Consider the following 20,909-nt stretch of genomic DNA (forward strand, 5'->3'; position numbering starts at 1 on the left):
TCTGCCTCTGCCTCCAGAGTGAATACTAGGATTAAATGTGTGTGCCACCATACCTAGCCTATATAAAATAAAACTTTAGACAGAAAAATCTTCCCAGCTACAATCACAGGAAAGGCAGGTTCTTTCTGGCTTTGTTGTAAAGAACGAGATGCCATGATTCAAAAATTGAATAAGTATTTATTGTTCCGGAAGGTACATTGCTTTTTATACATATTTCATAAATGATACAGGATTGTACACGTGTCCAACATCTTGCTCGCCCACCCCCCGCCTCCCACACTACTCAGAGGATTTGCTCATTGCACTGTGCCATGCCTTCTTAAGAACCCTGCACACAAACAGGATAGATGGCTTAAAATAATCTGCACAAGGAAAAGAAACAGGGGAGAGGTTGAAGGACAGGAAGGAAGGAGGAGGCGGGCTGGGGACCGAGACATGCATCCTCTCTCTGGCAGGCCAGTGGCGGCTGGTGGTGGAAGCGGTGGCGTGGCTGGCCTTCAACCTCTGCAAGGCACCTAGAGTCTGGGTTTGTCATTCAAAGGTTTTCTTTCATACACAATGATCCCCAAAGGAGGAGGAAAAAGAAACCCCTTGTCCCATGAGGCGGGGTGAATCATGGGAAGGAAGCTAACCAAAACCAAACACCCAATCGGCTGTGTGGCAAGCCCCCGTCCTCCTTGCCATCCTGTCCCCAGAACAGTTAAAAACAGGACACTAGGCAGAGTGCTTTGACTTGGAGCGCAGGTACCATCTGGAAAGATGGTAGAAAACACTCTATCAGAGTGTAAGAGTAATTCTCCTGTCTCTCTGTTTAAGATAAAAATAAACGGGGTGGAGAAGACAGGCCAAAGGAAGCCATAGGAAGATATTCCTGGTAAAAAGATAGCTGCACCCTTTGAGATCTGCCCTTGATTTCCAGCAGCTGGGGTGGTGGAGTTGTGAGAGCACATGATGACGTGAGTGTTAGATTAACCCAGAGTCTCCGGGTCTGAAATAGACTCGGAGCCTGATTTTTAGCCGATCTGTAAACCTTACATCCTCCTCTTTTGGTAATATGGATGAGCACGGGCCTTCTGATCCGTGGTGTGCAGGAAGTGGGGGTTATCAATGGGATCAATATATAAAGGAAGGAATTTTTCCTCCTCTCAAGACTAATTAGTAAAAAAAAAAAAAAACCAAACCAAAAGAAAAAAAAATGCAACAAAAACCCTCATGCAGTATTGCCAGTGACTTCTAGACACTGATTCAGAGCCCGGGGGAGATCGACATGAGATCTCATTAAGAGATAATCCACGTGTCAATCATCAAACAATCATAAATTAATTCCAATGATTATGTGGTTAAAAGCAGTGTGACCAACCAACCAGGATCCGCAAGTAGGTAGGTGGTCAGAAAAGGGGTGCAGGGCCGAGAGATTCTGGTACCTTTGCAGAGACCGGGTCCAGCCTAAAATGAAGGCTAGCCGCACTGGCCCAGACTCTGCCATTCATGAATCAGAAGATTTGATTTTCTTATACACTGATTTATTCCTATGTCAAAAATAAGAAACTTTAAATTAAAAAACAAAAACAAAAACAAATCTGGAGCGGAGTGGGGTGCTGGTGTGTGAGTGTTCCGCAGACCCTGCAAAGATGCAAGACGCAAACACCCCAGCATCCTCTGCCCAGCTGCGATGAGTCTTCACTCTCATCCGAAATGGAGATGCTTAAGACAAGACTCGCTAAGCCCTTTGCACTTGGATTCCATGATGCCGGATCCTCAGCATTTAAGATCCCTTTATTCCCTAAGATCCTTTTTGTGTTTTGTTTTTAGAATTAAAGGTAAAAACCCTCTACCCACGCGGCCCCAGCCTCCGCCTGCCATGCTTTAATTAAAACGGCATGAGTTACAAACAGGCGCGCTCTCTGCCGGGATTCACGGTCATCTCGGATCATTCCTTTTCTCCAATCTGTCGGAGGGGCAGGTGTACTTGTAACGGGTCTCTCAGTCTCTTAAGATCCATTTCTGCCTAAAATAGAAACAACAGGTGAGGAAGGGCAGCCAACGAAGCCCATAGCAACATCAGTGCCTACTGAGACAGGCAACCACTCTCCTTCCTTACCATCCTCTCAGGGACTCTGAAAACCCTAAGACTTTAGCCCAAGGCAGAGCTGCCCACCCAGTCTCAGCAAAGACCTGCCCAGGGGATATAAGGAGCCCAGCCTAAGGATGCAGGGGCCATCTCAGACATACGTGACAGCATGTCTCCATAAGCCTTTAGGAGGAGCCAGTCTTAATCTCTGGCATTTAAGATTATTTATTCATTCAATATCTATTTAAGTTATTTTACTCAGTCATTGAATTTTTGTTGTTTTTCCTCTTTTCTTTTCCTCTTTCTTTCTTCTTTCTTTCTTTCTTTCTTTCTTTCTTTCTTTCTTTCTTTCTTCCTTTCTTTCTTTTTTTTAAGATAGGGTTTTTCTATGTAGCCCTGGTTGTCCTGGAGCTCACTCTGTACACCAGGCTGGCCTTGAACTCAAGATATCTGCCTGCCTCTGCCTCCTGAATGCTGGGGTTAAAGGTGTGCACCACCATGCTTGGCTTTGTTGTTGACTTTTGAGACAGTCTCACTCTGTAGCCTAGGTTAACCTCAAACTCATAGAAGCCTTCCTACCTCAGACTTCAGGGCCAGGATTACAGGTGTGAGTCTAACACTGCTACAACACCATTAAAGGGAGATGTGCAGTCAACTGAAGCATCTTTAGAGCCTGTCACATGCTTGGGTCTCATCCTTAAGTAGTTGTATTAATTAGCATGGGTGGGGCTAACGTTCCTCTATTTGTACTGGTCCAGAGATGACTGGTCAGTATTATCTATGGCTCAGAATGACCTCATGCACAGCCACAGAAGACAATGTGCACTTACACACACACTACACATACTCACATGTACATGATCATGCACACTTACAAACACACATAAGACATGCACAGATTACACACATACTCATTCACACATAGATGTACACACACACACAGACACACAAACATATGTACTACACACAGACACACACACTCATATGCTCACAAACACACAGACACACTCACACAGACACATACATATGTACCACACACACAGCCACATACAGAGAGACAGAGACACACACACAAATACACTCATACACACAGACATGGACACAAATACACTTACACAGACAAGCACACGAAACACACAGAAATGCACATACACTCACATACCACAACCTTCCCCACCAACACACACACACACATACACACACACACCACACAGAGACATGGACATACACATACTCACACCACACAGACACAGACACACACATATACCACACACACAGACACACGAACACACCAGAGAAGGGTAGCCAAACACTCTAGGGAAGGAAGGCCTTCTGGTAACTGCTGAAAACCTCTGCAATTCCAAGACTATGGGGAACAAATGAGGATTTAGTCACCCAAATCAAAGGGTCTGCAGGAGTTTGAAAGAGGGCCAGCTTCTGTGGAAAGGGAGCGTGTCTTTAAAACGCATCCCCCTGAACGACCTCTCGAGTACCCTGCCCAGCCCTCCTTGGCTCTCCCACAGTGCAGTTTGCTTTTGGCTGTAGCATCCACCCAGTTGACTTGGAAAGACTTTGAATCAGTCATTGTAGAGAGAGTAGAAGAGGAAAACAACAAGAAAGTAGAAAAAAAAAAAAGGTTCTGAAGAACTGACTATTAAAAAAGGAAAAAAAAATAGCTCTAAAAATTCCAGTGTGTTTGTGTCAACAGCAAAGCTGGGGCTCACCATTTTCATCACTGAAAGGTGAGACCCAGAGCTACGGTGAGGGCACACAGTGTACAGGTGCCTGAGAGGCTGAGGTTGGAGCGAGACCTGGAGTCACAGGCCAGCCTAAGGCAGGCATCCAAACCTATCTCTTCAACAACAAACAGCAAAACCAGCCAGGGTGCAGCTCTGCCGACAGAGCATTTGCCCAGCAAGCCTGAGGGTCTCACCTCAACCCTCAGCATCTAAACCTTCGGTGGAGTCAATCCTAAAGGAAGGTGGAGGCAGGAGGACCAGGAGTTTGAATCATTCCCAACTGAAGGATAGCCTGGGTCACAGAGGCCACTGCCTTAAAACAAACAAACAAACAAACAAACAAACAAACAAACAAACAAACAAACAGAAAAATATCCTTCTAACAGGAAGCCAACCCCCTTAAAAAACCAAAAAACAACCTTCTAGCTAAATAAAGTTTTAATTAACCACCTTTATACTGGAAATGGTGGCCATCTCCTTCCCTCAGCCTGCCCGATTGCAGGACCACGGTTATCGATGATAACGATGCTATTGAAGACGGGGCTGGGCTCGTTTAATTCTCATAGGACTTACCTGAGCAATTGCATCCTTGAGCTGATTGTATTTCTCTAGGTCGAAACGTGACTTTTTGGCTCCTTTATGGAAAAATAATAAGTATTGTCTGTCTCTGGCTTCTGGATAAACATATTCCTACACCACAAAGGAGAAGTTAGCCATTAGTATTCTAGACATTTATTAACTGCTGGTTGATAATTCACTGTTGGTTAGATGCAATACAATAAGTATTCATAGACAGACCCACATGCTGTGTTACATATTTAGTTATTTCTTAAACGTTGTTTGCCTTTGTGTTTCCCTGGGCTCAAGCTATCCTCTTGCCTCATCCCCGCAGGCAGCCGGGACTACGAACACTTGCCCTGTTCCAGGCTTTGGTTGCTCTTTCTTGGCCAGAGTCTATTCATTTCCAGTGCTACATGGTATTGTACTGTAGCCCACCAGAGTGTTATTGTCTCCTCTACCACGACTAAAGCTGGGATGATTGCAGGTATGTGCTAGCATGCCTGGACTCACCAGATCTTCTTATTTCAAGGAATTTGATGTCTTACAAAGATTCTTCAGGTTGAGAATGAATGTAGTGTGTCATTGTAATGATTCTGAAGTGTTTAGATGTTGCTTAACAGTCATTTAGCTCATGGTGCTAATTAGAGATGCTAGTTAGGTAAGCCAATATGTAGCCTAAGGAATTATGTACATTTAATCGGCTAATGTTTCTGGTCAGAGGTGTGACCAAACTGGTTACTACTGCTATGTCATAACTTGTCACTTGGGGGCAGTAACAATACTCTGGAAGTCCAGTGGAGCAGGGAACACAGGACAGACACAGCATTACAGCTGTACATGGTAATGAAGAAGAGAGAGCCGCCACTGTGTTGCAGACTAACACCGCAGTAAGTAATGCAAAGGCACATTGAGCGTGTACAAAACAGAGCTCTCTGGGGCAGTGCCACCCCCTCCGCCCCTCCCACCAGCCCAAGCAAGTCTCTCTGTACATCAGGATGACCTTGAACTTGCAATACTCCCCGGCCTCTGTTACCTATGCGCTAGAATACTTCTTTTCTCTTCTTTCCCTTTCCTTCCATCTCTCCCTTTCCTCTCCCCCTTCCCCTTTCCCCTTCCCTTCCCTTTTCTTTTCTTTCTTTCCTTTTTTTTTTTTAAAGATTTATTTATTTATTATATGTAAGTACACTGTTGCTGTCTTCAGACACACCAGAAGAGGGCATCCCATCTCATTACAGATGGTTGTGAGCCACTGTGTGGTTGCTGGGAATTGAACTCAAGACCTTTGGAAGAGCAGTCAGTGCTCTTTACCACTGAGCCATCTCTCCAGCCCCCATCTTTGGTATTTCTACTGTTATTCTAGATCCAGATGATTTAGTTTTCAGAAATAACTACTCACAAATGAACTCAACAGAGGGAAAGGTGGTATAAAAATTTATCAGAAAGGGAAGCTTGGGGGCAGGGCACACTTGGGTTCAGTAATTCTTATCCTAACAAGCTACTTCCTCATCTGTAGAATGGGTATGTAGTTACAGAATTGAGACTAAATGAGTGGCTATATATTCATGCTTTTTGATATAAAATATATGATTCACCTCGGAAAAAGGTGCACAGGCATTTTTGCAGATGTGAGAGGGCTTAATCTTTTCATAATCAAAGAAATGCAAAATCCATAGGGAAATGCCATTTTTAAAATTTTGCTGACTGACTGGAAAGAATACATCAAAGAGTTTCTGAATTCAAGATGTAACTGGAAAGGTTCTAGTGTGTGCCCAAGGGTGTGGCTGCCTTTTATTTTCATTTGTTCATTTCATTCAGTCCTTGAGATATAAGGAACCACGCATATTACAGGACAAGGGAGCGAGATGTGGATGACACCAGGCTATGCAGGTGTGGTGGGGCACACGGGTAACCCTGGCACGCTGAAGACCCAGGCAAATGCCAGGCCACACTGAGTTACAAAGTGTGAACCTGTTCCCCAAAGCAAGCAAACCACACCTTTACACACACACAGACACACACACACACACACACAGACACACACACGTAAAAGATATTATAGTCTCCTTTGAAGGAAAAGACACTGAACTAATAATTGTGATAACGCACAGGGCAAGAACAATAGAATAATACACCACAGTGTTTCACGGGAAACGGGAGACAAGGAGCTGTAGGAAACTGATTAGACGTTCCTGAAAGGTGGAAATTCAAGTAAGCCTTGAAATAGAATGGAAAGGAACAAGGAGAGCATTCCATACTGAAGACTGGCATGGGGAGGGGAGGGCAGAGGAGGGCAGAGGAGGGGAGAAAAGGGGAGGGGAGGGGAGTGCAGAGGAGAGGAGGGGCCCCTTGGGGACTAGAACACAGTGTAAACACAGGTGAGCTGAGAGACATTTAAGAATGGACAGCATCAGTTGTAAAAGCCCTGGCTGAGGAGGAGGAAGAGGGAAACTGAGGCAGGCTGCTGGGCGGATGGCATGCTTGCCAGCTCTGCTCCCTCAGTGACTGCTGTGAGTCACAGGATCACAGCAGACCCGGGTAAGCATTCAGAGGACTGGACAGTCCACTTTCTGCCTTCCCTGCTAGGTATGTATGGGAGGCTGGGAAAGGTTAATTACAATCCCCACACAACCCTAGATGCACAGTCACTGATCTAACGGCAGGAGGGACATGCCCAGTTCAAAAGCAGCCGCAGGAAGGAACTCTTCGTCTGCTTTAGACAGAAAAGGGAACCTGGGGAGCCTTGTGTGTCTCAGCTGCTTCAAATGTTTGTTATTCAAGGCTATGCTGCTTAGATCCAGTATGAGAGACATAGAGACAAGTGCTACAAGGGCGCAGGTCTCAGGTACAACACAGCTCAGCAGTGGAGCATGGGGCTCAGGCACAGCTCAGCGGTGGAGGTGGGGATCAGATACAGCTCAGAGGTGGAGTGTGGGGCTCAGGTTTAGCTCAGAGGTGGAGTGTGGGGCTCAGATTTAGCTCAGCGGTGGAGTGTGGGGCTCAGGTTTAGCTCAGCGGTGGAGTGTAGGGCTCAGGTTCAGCTAAGCGGTTGTACTGGCTATTTTTGTGTCAACTTGACACAGCTGGAGTTATCACAGAGAAAGGAGCTTCAGTTGAGGAAATGCCTCCATGAGATCCAACTGTAAGGCATTTTCTCAATTAGTGATCAAGGAGGAAAGGCCCCTTGTGGGTGGGACCATCCCTGGGCTGGTAGTCTTGGGTTCTATAAGAGTAGGCTGAGCAAGCCAGGGGAGGCAAGCCAGTAAAGAACATCCCTCCATGGCCTCTGTATCAGCTCCTGCTCCCTGACCTGTCTGAGTTCCAGTCCTGACTTCCTTTGGATGAACAGCAGCATGGAAGTGTAAGCCGAATAAACCCTTTCCTCCCCAACTTGCTTCTTGGTCATGATGTTTGTGCAGGAATAGAAATCCTGACTAAGACAGCGGTAGAGCGTGTGTCTAGCATACGAGAAACTCTCAGTTCTCACCGGCACATTAAAAAAGCTATAATCCATCATACTTCTCAAAATGACGCCATGGATTTCCATGACACTTGAATCAACAAAACTGTCAACAAACTCGGTTCTAGATCCTGGCATTCACTAAGCTGGCCTTGGTTGATAGAGAACTGACTGAGGGTAAGCTGGCTGAGTACCTACTGGTCACCTCTTTAGGGAAATCAGAACATCCTTGAATGTACACAGAAGCAGCTTAGAGTTTAGTCTATGCATTCGATTCATTATAAGGAATTCTTCATTCCTAAAGTTCAATAAAAAATGAATGACACTTACCACCCAACTGTTACAGTAATTACATAAATACAGAAAATCAGGCCAGTAGGGCTGGGAGGTAGCTCAGAGGCAGAGCACCTAGTGTCTATGAGGGTTTGAGCCTCAGCACTGTAAAAATAATATTACAAATAGCAAAGAAATAAATATCAAGCAAAATGGTGAGCACGTCTCCTATGGAGGCACACTTTTCCATGCTTGTCGTACCACAACCTCAATTCTGGCAGCATCTCTGCACATGCACCCTGGTGGCCCAGGCCGTGTCCTACACATCCCTCTCCATGTTGAGCGCCACCAACCTTGCCGACCCGTAACTGAGAGCTGGCCTGGTCGGCTCCATTCCCAGTTGGTAAAAGAGACGTGAAGAGGAGTTCTCACCTGGCGCGTCATTCTGCTTGTGGACGTTGTACATCGTGGTGCGGAGCCTAGTGCGCACCACGATGTACAACGTCCACAAGCAGCTGTGCCCTGATATTTTCCCTCTTGAAGGAAGAAACTGTTTTAGTGGAGCCCACAGTTAAGAGACTTTTAATTGTAAAAAGACTTTGGATTTTAAAAGAGATGGATATTTTAAAGAGATTGAAATTTTAAGAATATGTAAAGACTGTGGGACTTTTAAAGTTATTTAGATCTTGGGGATGAATAAGATAAGGGTTGAGGCTTACTAGTGATGTGTTTGTGTGTCAAGTTGACAAGGGGTCAATTGTACTGGCTATTTTTGTGTCAACTTGACACAGCTGGAGTTATCACAGAGAAAGGAGCTTCAGTTGAGGAAATGCCTCCATGAGATCCAACTGTAAGGCATTTTCTCAATTAGTGATCAAGGGGGAAAGGCCCCTTGTGGGTGGGACCATCCCTGGGCTGGTAGTCTTGGGTTCTATAAGAGTAGGCTGAGCAAGCCAGGGGAGGCAAGCCAGTAAAGAACATCCCTCCATGGCCTCTGTATCAGCTCCTGCTCCCTGACCTGTCTGAGTTCCAGTCCTGACTTCCTTTGGATGAACAGCAGCATGGAAGTGTAAGCCGAATAAACCCTTTCCTCCCCAACTTGCTTCTTGGTCATGATGTTTGTGCAGGAATAGAAATCCTGACTAAGACAGCGGTAGAGCGTGTGTCTAGCATACGAGAAACTCTCAGTTCTCACCGGCACATTAAAAAAGCTATAATCCATCATACTTCTCAAAATGACGCCATGGATTTCCATGACACTTGAATCAACAAAACTGTCAACAAACTCGGTTCTAGATCCTGGCATTCACTAAGCTGGCCTTGGTTGATAGAGAACTGACTGAGGGTAAGCTGGCTGAGTACCTACTGGTCACCTCTTTAGGGAAATCAGAACATCCTTGAATGTACACAGAAGCAGCTTAGAGTTTAGTCTATGCATTCGATTCATTATAAGGAATTCTTCATTCCTAAAGTTCAATAAAAAATGAATGACACTTACCACCCAACTGTTACAGTAATTACATAAATACAGAAAATCAGGCCAGTAGGGCTGGGAGGTAGCTCAGAGGCAGAGCACCTAGTGTCTATGAGGGTTTGAGCCTCAGCACTGTAAAAATAATATTACAAATAGCAAAGAAATAAATATCAAGCAAAATGGTGAGCACGTCTCCTATGGAGGCACACTTTTCCATGCTTGTCGTACCACAACCTCAATTCTGGCAGCATCTCTGCACATGCACCCTGGTGGCCCAGGCCGTGTCCTACACATCCCTCTCCATGTTGAGCGCCACCAACCTTGCCGACCCGTAACTGAGAGCTGGCCTGGTCGGCTCCATTCCCAGTTGGTAAAAGAGACGTGAAGAGGAGTTCTCACCTGGCGCGTCATTACAAAATACGCGTACATGGCCATGGCGCTTCCGTACGTGATGAAGTAGGTGACGGGCTCCATGATGTCCCAGGAGTACTCCCACCAGGTGAGCCGGGCCAGAATGCCAAACTGGGTGGCCATGTAGGCCAGGCCTCCCCACAGCACCAGAGTGGTCCTCTTCTCCGCTTTTCTGCTAATTTCAATTCGTACCTATTGGGCACACGTGGACAACATCAGTCACAGGCTTTTAGAACCAACTCACAGCTCTTTAAACTGCCCTACATCCGCTAACGGAACAGGATCTACCAACAAGCTGCAGTCAGTCCCCCAGACGTAACCGGTTTCCTAAATAACAGCGGCAGTGTTCACTGAACAGAAGTCTACAGTGACAACTAAGATTTCTGTGTGCTTTATCAGAGGTTTGCCCTGGAAGTGGGCTCATCCACCTGCAAGGCTAACTTGAAAGAGAAGCATAAAAGCCGTAATGTCTGCTGATGGGTATGCCAGATGGCATCCATTATCAGTTTCAGTTCAAACTCCTCACGGCAGAACAAGAGAGCCAGTGAGCAGTCTGTGGATGCTGAGTGACTGTACTCGGGATGAGGTCTGCAGACAGGCAAGGACACTGCATGACTGTGACACACGGTGGTATCAATGTGGTAACAACCACCCTTCCGAGAGCACAGGCACCAAATTAAAGGGGCTTATTTTGCTCCTCAATCCCAGTTATCCAGTTTCTTAAAATGAAAATACAGTCCCATGCCACACTGTTGTTTTGGTCAGTGAGGGACCACATGTATGATCGGCTCCCCCAAGACAGCGTGTGATTCCCGTGTTTGTGGTGATGCTGGCGAAAGTGAGGCCACTGCACTGTTAGCACATCAAAGGGTGATGTGATTCTTGTAGGCAACGGACAGGTATGCTACGGGGGAAGTGTTTTCTAAACTATACGTTCTATTGCTATGTTAGAGGCTGTTACACAAGCCTCATTCATGTAGGGCGACCAGATCTCAGGCTATAACGAGAGGCCAAACTGAATGAGGACCTCAGCCATCTGTGTCTGTGCAAATATACTCTGTGAGGTCCCCACAGTGGAATCTCTCCTAGACATTTCTCAGACTATATCCCCATCAGTGAATGAGCTGTGTCTGCATCTGCAACACTATAAACATTCAGGTTAACATGTTTGTTACAAAATATTATAAACAGTGTAAAGGAGAAAAATCAACCACGGTCCTGTGGCTGTATTAGGACATTATATTACTTCTGATTGTCCTTTGTGTGTAATTATAGACGTGCACAGGTATATGAATAACACATTAAAGCCTGGATCACAGTGGCCAGTGAGATGCTCAGTGGGTAAGGGAGCTTGCCAGCAAGGCTGGTGACACAAGTTCAATCCCTGGGACCCACACTAAAGGAGAAAACCGACTCTTGCCCGTTGTCCTCTGCCCTCCACATGCGCTCATGGTGTCGTGTGGGTATCCACAGATTTATAAATAAATAAATTCATTAAAAAAAAAAACACCTGGATCTTATCCACACTGGTTTGGGATTTACCTTCTGAATCTATAATATCACGGCTATTTTCTACAGCAAATTGAGTTTACATAAACAGTGTTCTGTACGCTATTCACCTATCCACAATCAGAAGCTCTCAGGGTCGGTAGTAATTCTAGTCTCTGTATCAGTGCCGGTAAATCTGGCACGGGGCGGCACAATGGACCTCAGTGCTCTTGGTCTCTTACTGTGCTCCAGACAATTCCCTTTATTTTGTCTGTGATTGAAACTTTGGACCAAAAAAGTGAATGGACAGATTTGACTGAGTGGTCCCAGTTGTATCGAAGTGAGACACAGAAGTCATGTGTACTGGGGAGAGAGGGTAACACAGGGGAGCCTGGAGGGGTGCTCACCTTCTCCAGGGGGGCCAGCTGCTGCTTGAGGTCCTCTAACCTCTCCACGAGCTCCCGCTCCTTGTTAAGCTGATGCTGCTCAATGCACAGTGTGGTGTACAGCTGCTGGACCAGGGTCTTCACGTCGTTCAGCGTCGCTGCATCTTCATGGCTTAGGAGGTCTGGAGGAGAGAGGTTTGTAACTGGGGTCAGGATGTGATGGATGAGAGAGGAATAATAATAAAAAAAGATATGGTACCTTAAATAAAATAAAACAAAAAATGACATGGTACCATAAAATAAAATAAAATAAAATAATGATTGAATATCTTAGCCAGGAGATGGCTCAGTGGGCAAATGTGCCAGCGTGGTGAAGCCTGATGACCCGAGTCCAATCCCAGAGGACAGCATGGTGGAAGGAGAGAAGTGACTTCCACAGGTTGTCCTCTGCCCTCCACATGTGCACAAGTACGCACACACTCACAGTATGTGCACCTGGGCACCTACATAAGTAAATAAAAATGTTGATCAACACTGAACACTTTAAATGAAGAATTGCTATTCCCAGAACTATTAGGAAATGACAAGGCCTCAAGCAGTTCCATCCATTACAGGAGGCCTTCTGCATTAAACTGAATAACTGGTGTTTGTTTCTTTGTTTGTTTGTTAAAATTGGTCTACATATCAAGGAAGTAAATTCACATGAGGGCAACTCGGAAACTTTGTAATCAACACCCATTATTTTATTCATGGACGTACAAGTACTACGAACACAGACAAGGCCAAGGGAAACAGGGAAGGGTAACGCCCAGTGGTGGGTGTGGCTGGGGAACTCATCTAGCATACCAGGCCTTGTGTTCAATCCCCAGTCCTAAAAAACAGCAATAGTCCCAACAGACAGAGGAGCACAAAAACCTTAGGACACATGTTCAAAGCCAGTCAGGAGCGTCAGTGTCACCGTCATTAAGACTCTTTATTAAATGGTTGGTCTGTCATTTATCCCCGGTCCTTGACATTTTTGTTTATGCTTTTCCTAGACAGTTCTGAGGAAAAAATATATAGCATTTCAAAATTGCAAATGATAAGGGCACTACATGCATACATACACCTTCACTCTCATCAGCTAATAATGCTCACCCCCGCCCCCCAGCACACCAACCAACTTTTCTACTCGACCTTGTTTAGTGAAGGCAGAGAATAGCTGTTTTGGCCTCAGTATCATGCTGTGAAGGACATAGTTATGAAAATGACCAAGAAGATTAAACTCTTTGACTCAGTATCTTCTATTATGGGCAGCAGTGTTTCCAAAAACCTAAAATGTGTTTTGAGTCTCTAATAAAAACTCAGCTACATTCCAAGCCCTGACCAGGACCAGTCCTTTCCCAGATCGAAACACAGCCCGAAGAACATTAACCCTCTATTGAAAATATCTTTCAACATAACTATCACAAAAGTTAACGAAGAAATCTGTGTAAGGCCAGGACATAGGCTGGAGAACAGATGGTAAAGCATCCAACACGGAATCTCCAGGAGCTTCAGTCAATGTTCACGGAGTCACCAGTGATGTAGACAAGACCTCTGTGAGGTCTCTTGAAGTCATCTGTGACAACAGGATCCTCCGTGAGGCAAAGCTGCAAGCTCACATGTGAACACAGAATTTCCACGGACACTACATTCTAGACGGTATTTCTCCTGTAACCTGCCTAGAACCTTGGTGTGACTTGGTGGGACCCACTGCTCCCAACTCCCAGGCTAGGAGCTGAGCTAAGACGTAGCTACTGTCACCCCAGTACTCCCTGCAGCTCATTTCTCATTTAAAAAGATAAACCCTGAAGCTGTAATGAGTTACCTGTGGTTAAAAGAATTCTCTCCCAAATAGTATCCCTTGCTGTGGTGGTCTGAATGAGGATGGCCCCAGAGGCTCATGTGTTTGAACGCTTGGTCCCCAGTTGGTGGAACTGTTTGGGGGGGATTAGGTGTGGACTTGATGGAGGGGTATGTTATACATAAGAAGTGGGCTTTGAGAGTTTCTAGCCATGCTCAGTGTGCTCACGGCTGCCTGCTTTTGGGTCGAGATGTGAGCTCTCAGGTGCTGCTCCAGTTCCTGCCTGCCTGCCTGCCTGCCTTTCTGCCTGTCTTCCTGCCTGCCCTGCCTGCCCTGCCTGCCCTGCCTGCCCTGCCTGCCCTGCCTGCCCTGCCTGCCCTGCCTGCCTGCCTGCTGCCACGCTCTCTGATATCATGGTCATGACTTTCATTCCACTGGAACCATGAGCCCAGACAAGTCCTTCTATAACTTGCCTTGGTCATGGTGCTTTATCACAGCATTTGAAATAAGGCTTATATTGTTTTAGCAAATCATTAAAAATGTGTTAGTTTAAAAACAAAACAAAACAACGACAAAAAAACTTCAGACCATGGGTTCTGGCATATAGAATTAATTAGTTAATTAAGAGACAGTGCCTTATTCCGTAGCTCAGGCTGGCCTTGAATTCATCTCATGACTGTCTCCTGAGCTAGGATCTCAGGCAAGCACCACATGCCTGTGGAATACATTTTTATAACAGTCTTCCTGTGCTCACTAAGGCAGTACAGCTTTTTTTGCCCTGCTGGGCTGATGTTGTAGATTTCTCATTCCACAGTCATAGGACAGTTTCTTCCGAAGGGTCTTTTTTAAAACTTCTTTTAACATGTTAATGTTTAATGATTTTTTTTCTTCTTCTTTAAAATCTGAACTGGGATCCACACTCCCTCTGTCCCAACAGTTCTCCACACTGTCCTCCCATACATTCAATGTTGCATGTAAACTGTGGCAAAAGATCAAGACTCTAAGTCCTGCCAGTAAATCAGAAAACAAGCAATGGGGGGGGGGATGATGTACAGGATGGACAGATGACGGACATGGGGGGGGGGACTGGGGAGGGACAAAGGGAGACAGAGGAGGGAGTGACACACGGACATGGACACAAGATAGACCTCATCCAAACAAACACAGCAGGACAGCTGGGGAGGAGGAGGAGGGGGAGAGGGAGGGAGAAGAGGAAATCCTTACCAACTGGCACGAAGTGCACCAGAGCCTACTGGGTAAGGGAAGCGGGTTAGTTAGGCTTTTATGCCTGGCCGATGTGCGAAACTGGCCTGTGTTTCCCAGAATGCCTTTCTCTGAGTGGCTCCGAGCCAGAGAGAGAGCTAGGTGAGATTTTGGAAGGAGAAGTGAAGCCAATGGCACCACGCTTTGGAGGATGCTGAGGTTAGGAGCGAGGCCCAGGCAGACATGTCTGCGAATGCCAGCTGCGCCTACTCGCCCCTGCATTTGCAGCATTTGTTGGTTAGCAGATGAACCTGATGCAGATGCAGCCTTCTAGAAATGGCCTGTCCAACACTGGGGCCACGCCACATGCTTCAGTTTATTTTTAACTAATTGTTTATCTTAAACTGGTGAGTAAAAAGTATGTTTGTATGTGTGTGTGTGTGTGTGTGTATATATATATATATATATATATATATACCCCCACATATATATACACACACACAGATATATGTGTGTGTGTGTATGTATGTATGTGTATAGGTATATTTACCATCAATATCCTATTTTGAAATATGTACACTGTGAAATGGCTAAATACAGATATTTATTACTTCACATACTTTTTTTGTAATGAGAATACATAATCTACTCTTAGTGCTTTTCAATAACACAATGCATTGGTCAAATTATCCAACTCCTGTTTGTTTTTTTAATCTTCTGACTAACACTTCTACAACTTCCCATGTGTTATAATTGAAAAATTCAGCTCTTCCGCTACAGTTCCCTTACTTACGGCTACGATATTTGACAGGGCAGAAATGAAACATTTTTAATATCACACAGACTTTTTTCTTGGCACTGGGGATTGAACTCCAAGCTCCGTGCCAGAAAGTTCTACTTAACAACATGGAAGAATTTCTCTGCCTACATTAAAGCACTTCATCACAGCCCTCCATTAAAATCTGGATACGGATTTCCAGGTTCCTAATGACCTGTCAGTCATGCATGGTGCCAAAGCTTCATCATTCCTGACTTTTCTCTGACCCTCTGAGCTCCCTTTCAGAGCCCCTCTTCTTCAGCTGTAGCTGCAACTGTAAAAGGTCTTTTTTTCTTTTTTTTCTTTTATCCTTTTCCTTTTTCTTTTTTTCTTTCTTTTTTTTTTCCTTTGGTTTTTTGAGACAGGGTTTCTCTGTGTAGCCCTGACTGTCCTGGAACTCACTCTGTAGACTAGGCTGGCCTCAAACTCAGAAATCCACCTGCCTCTGCCTCCCAAGTGCTGGGATTAAAGGCGTGCGCCGCCACTGCCCGGCTAAAAGGTCTTTTTCCTACCATGAATATTTTCATGCCTGTGTATGTGATCATGTGTGTACTCATGTATGTGCATGTGCTGGGGAGCCAGAGACAGGCAAAGACATATATATGTGTGCATGTGTGTGTGGAGGCTAGAGGATAGCCTCAAGTGTCATCCTCAGAACATCATTCACCACCTTTGACAAAAGGTCTGGCCTGGAGCTTACCATCAGGTTAGACCAGCTGGCCAGCGAGCCCCAGGGATCTGCCTGTCTGTCTCTGCCTCCCCGGCGCTGGGTATGTGCTATCATGCTAGCTAGGTTCTTCCCACATGTTCAGAGAACTGTGAGGTAAGCACTTTCCTGATTAAGTATCTCCGCAGCCCCCTGCCATAAATCATTATAATATTCACATGGCTCTGCTTCATTAACTGAAATGTGACCAACAGAAATGACAGAAATAGTATGTATGATATGTTGCCTAAAATATGTATAATACTCGCTTCTGTGCTATAAAGGATAGCTGGGGAACAGAGATTCGGGGAGTTTTATGTAAGATTATTTTAGACTTTTGGAGCTGAACTTTATGAATGTGTTGTTTATTCCATCATAAGGACAAACTAACATACCACCCAATGCTTTCTAACAGCAATTAAAAAAGAACTGGAAAATTTTAAGTTATAGGTCACAGAGATGTATTCTAGACCTGGCTGAGAGTAAAGTTATCTTTTGGATTCTGCGTTAGTAAAGCTTTAGAAGAGTCAGAGTTTATGATTCATTTGTCAGGTTGCCTTAACAAGCGTGATATGGCTGTAAGGTACTGTCAAAACACAGATGACTATAACAACCCCAACCCTTGACCTGGAGAAGTCACTGAAGGTGAAATCATAGGAAATGCAAAAGCCTCTAATGGCTTAGCAATAGTGAGTTGAATCCTGCATGCTACACACACACACACACACACACACACACACACACACACACACACACACACGTTTACCAATGTACATACTCAGTACACACCATCAGTCCCAGAATAATAACAGCAGAGAGCTATGCTAATATGAGCTATGGAAATTCTCATTATCCGCAAACATAATTTGAGAAGGTTTTGGCTCTCTGGGTCTCTAACAAGGCAGTCATTATCCCTGGTTAGCTTGCCTTTTCGACCTTGTTCCTTGAGTCATATCATTATGAAGTGAGTGTTCTACCCTCCTGCGGATGGCTAAAGGGGAACTGGCTTTAGTGGTGCCAATCTTGTGATTCTCCTTAGCAGGGAAGTCGGATCCTCTTGTGACATGGGTGCGTTCCCTTCCTTTCCAAGGAGAGAAAGGCAGTGAGCTGTGTTTCAGACTGTGTTCCTTTCTACAGCCTTGCTTCTGTTTGAGACTTCAATGGCGACCAGCCATGACTACTAAAAGAATGTGCCAGAGCTGGCAGCTAGCCTTCCTGTTATGCCATGTCTCTTTGTTTCAACTTGGGATACAGGTCCTCTTGTTCCCCTGGCTTAGGCACAAGGCTGTCAACATTTAAGGACCCACACCACCTACAGCCCGCTATCCCTTGTAAACATGGCGTGTGGCCATTCCTGACTGAGCATGAATGAGCCCTCTGTCTCTGGAGCCTGGCGTGTGTGAAATCACAGTTTATATGACATTCTGAGTTATTTTAGTTCTTAAAAGCCACACTGCACCACCACACACACAATTTTTAAAGCTATGTATGAAGCCAGATATGGTGGTGACAACCTATACTACAGACAGCAGAGGGGAAGGGGTGGTATGAGAGGGGGAGGGGTGGCAGGATTGATAACCTGAGGCCGGCCTCAGCTCTATAGTAAGACTGACTCTAAAGTCCAAAGATGAACAAAAAATTCTTCAAATCTCACCCTTTGGGTTACAATGCTCTTCATAAATTTCAGACTTACAACCCCTGAGAACTTCCTATTCCAATCTACTTCTAGTGAAGCTGGGCAGATACCTCGTAGTTTTGAGACACAGAAAAAGGAAAAAAAGAAACCCGCCGTGGGTCAAATATAACTCCTCCTACGATCAGTTTCTGCCTTAGTTTTCCTTAACCTGCTTGAGAGCAGCTTTATTTTAAAAAACCGAAAGCATTTATTTCTGTTTGAAAACATCCACAAATTACTGGATCAGTCATAATGTCAAAAGAAAGCCCTTAGTGTGTGCCACTGTATACAGAAGCTCACATTATTACTTTCCTGAGTGTTACACGGCGTTCGTTCATTCATTCATTTCCTGTCATTAGATAAGAGACTCTGGCCTCTGAGAAATGAAAATGCTCCCCATTTGGTTCCTTAATTCCTTCAACATAGAAGGAATCGTGATTCACAGAGCCCGCCTTCTTGGAGGGCGTTTACAGAGAAAAAGAAGCAGCAGAATTCAGAGGCTATCTCCTCTAGTTTGCTTGGAGCCAGAGAAAGAGTGAATAGGATCCTTTAGGGTGTCATAGTCGAGCTGACATGATGATTTTAACATAAGAAAATGCAGGAGAGAAAGGAGCAGGGAGGAAGGGGCCACGTCAGGGGTGTAGGGGTGATCTGATCTGATAAGGCCAACACGGACAGTATTGGGGGCGTTTAAACTTAGGCTTCCACTCTCAACTTTTTCTTTGATATATGTAATTCCTTTTTATTTTATTTTTTATTTTTCCTGAGACAGGGTTTCTTTGTGTAACCCTTATTGTCCTGGACCTTAATGTGTAGATCAGGCTGGCCTTGAACTCACAGAGATCAGCTTGCCTCTGCCTCCTAAGCGCTGGCATTAAAGGTGTGTGCCACTAATGCCTGGCTTAAAGAATAGCATTAAGAAGAGATGTCCTAGGACTGTGATTCTCAACCTGTGGGTCTCTACTGCTTTAGGGGTTGCATATTAGATATTCACATTAAGATTTACAACAACAGCAGAATGATTCTCAACCTGTGGGTCTCTACTGCTTTAGGGGTTGCATATTAGATATTCACATTAAGATTTACAACAACAGCAGAATTACAGTTATGAAGTGGCAACAAAAGTAATGTTTTGATTGGAGGTCACCACAACATGGGGACTGTATTAAAGGGTCACAGCATAAGGGAGGTTGAGAAGTGCTGGCCTAGGAAGTCAGTGTAGGGTGCAGTGATTATGGCAGGGGGAATGACAGTATCTCAGGCAAAGAGAGGAAAATGTCCAACGAGACATCAGAAGCAATGCCATCCCCGAGGGCTGCTGAGCATCAGCGCTGGGCAGAGCTACACTGGAGGCTGCTGAGCATCAATGCTGGGCAGTGCTACACTGGAGGCTTCTGAGCATCAATGCTGGGCAGAGCTACACTGGAGGCTGCTGGGCATCAGCACTGGGCAGAGCTACACTGGTGCTGGAGATGAATGGAAAAACCAGAAATACATACATACATTTTATGTATGTGTGTATAAAAATTGGTCATTAAAATGTTACCTTGAAGGCTGGGCGGTGGTGGCACACGCCTTTAATCCCAGCACTCGGGAGGCAGGGGTAGACGGATTTCTGAGTGTGAGGCCAACCTGGTCTACAAAGTGAGTTCCAGGACATCCAGGGCTACACAGGGAAACCCTGTCTCGAAAAAACCATAAAACAACAACAACAACAAAACAAAATAAAATGTTACTTTGACTACTGGCTGTTTTGGTGCCCTCTTAAAATGGGTACCAAGTTGAGTGCTTCGCTCTTTCCCCCCACAGCTAAGTATATGCATGTCAGAAGGTCCTAAGGATTATAGATGGCCATAGGACTCAGAACATTTTGATTCTCTAGTGGCGAGAGAACACTATGCATTCAGCCGGAATCTGGATTCACATCTTGAGATCCCATCTTTTTCCATGTTAGTGATGTCTGGCAGAGCCTGCCATTTGCTGGTTCCACTCAGCCATGGGATCACAGAGATAATCAATCAATAATCTATCCTATGCTATATGGGTTGCTAATGGGGTTTGTCTGTTTGTTTGACACTGTGTTTTACATATGTACATTTAATTATGTCTAAACAATACCCTGCTGTGTGTTGTACAAGAGATTTTTTGGCAGGCTTTGTGTGAGATGATTTTGTTCAGTCTTATCTGATGTGTTTAAGTTCTGTATATGCAGAAGGTAAACGTAGACATACTTTTTCTAAGTCAGATCTATCAAATACAGTTTGTATTAACAACTCCAGTGCACTTACTAACCCCATTGGAAGCCAAGGAATATCATTTACAGGTGTGACTTTAATCTGCCGAATGTAAACCATCATAGAAAGAAAAATGACTAACATCTAGTGTAGTGTTTAGCAGAACAGAGAAATCCTTTATTTAAACATAAAGATTCCCTTCACATTAGCTTAGTGTATAAGAGTTCTATGTCCCTGCCATGATAAGACTGTGTTCCTCTGGAACTGTAAGCCAACAGAGATCCTTCAGCGAGGAAACCAAAAGGCTGGTGAGTTGGCTTAGCAGGTTAGTGGGTCAAGGTGCCTGCTGCCCAGCCTGGGGACCAGAGTTCTGTTTGAGGGACTAGTGCGAGGTACTTGACCACATGGCGAACCTTGAGAGTGTGTTATTTACTGAAATCCCTGTTTCTAGTTGTGTTGCTTTGTCCTAGGCACACCTTTAACCCAAGAGCTTTCTGTAAACAAGATTAAATAAAGTCAACCATAGGTCAGGAGGCAGAGCAAGCAACCAGCCACACGGGATGTGTGGAAAGGCGGATGTGGGGCTGGA

At 45.0% G+C, this 20,909-nt stretch overlaps 1 protein-coding gene across 1 annotated transcript in view; it reads right to left on the reverse strand.

The window, feature by feature from the left end:
* Positions 1-157: 157 nt before the first annotated feature.
* Mcu (mitochondrial calcium uniporter) overlaps positions 158-20,909 on the reverse strand; it is a 168,659-nt gene continuing 147,907 nt past the window's right edge. Inside the window, exons 5-8 of the mRNA XM_029482392.1 lie at positions 11,882-12,042; positions 9,975-10,178; positions 4,384-4,500; positions 158-2,008 (exon numbers count right to left, since the gene is read on the reverse strand). Coding sequence (XP_029338252.1) covers positions 1,931-2,008; positions 4,384-4,500; positions 9,975-10,178; positions 11,882-12,042 — 560 coding nt within the window. The 3' untranslated portion in view covers positions 158-1,930. The remainder of the gene's footprint in view (positions 2,009-4,383; positions 4,501-9,974; positions 10,179-11,881; positions 12,043-20,909) is intronic.

Source organism: Mus caroli, chromosome 10 (assembly GCF_900094665.2).
Source record: "Mus caroli chromosome 10, CAROLI_EIJ_v1.1, whole genome shotgun sequence".
In the NCBI taxonomy this organism is placed as follows: domain Eukaryota; kingdom Metazoa; phylum Chordata; class Mammalia; order Rodentia; family Muridae; genus Mus; species Mus caroli.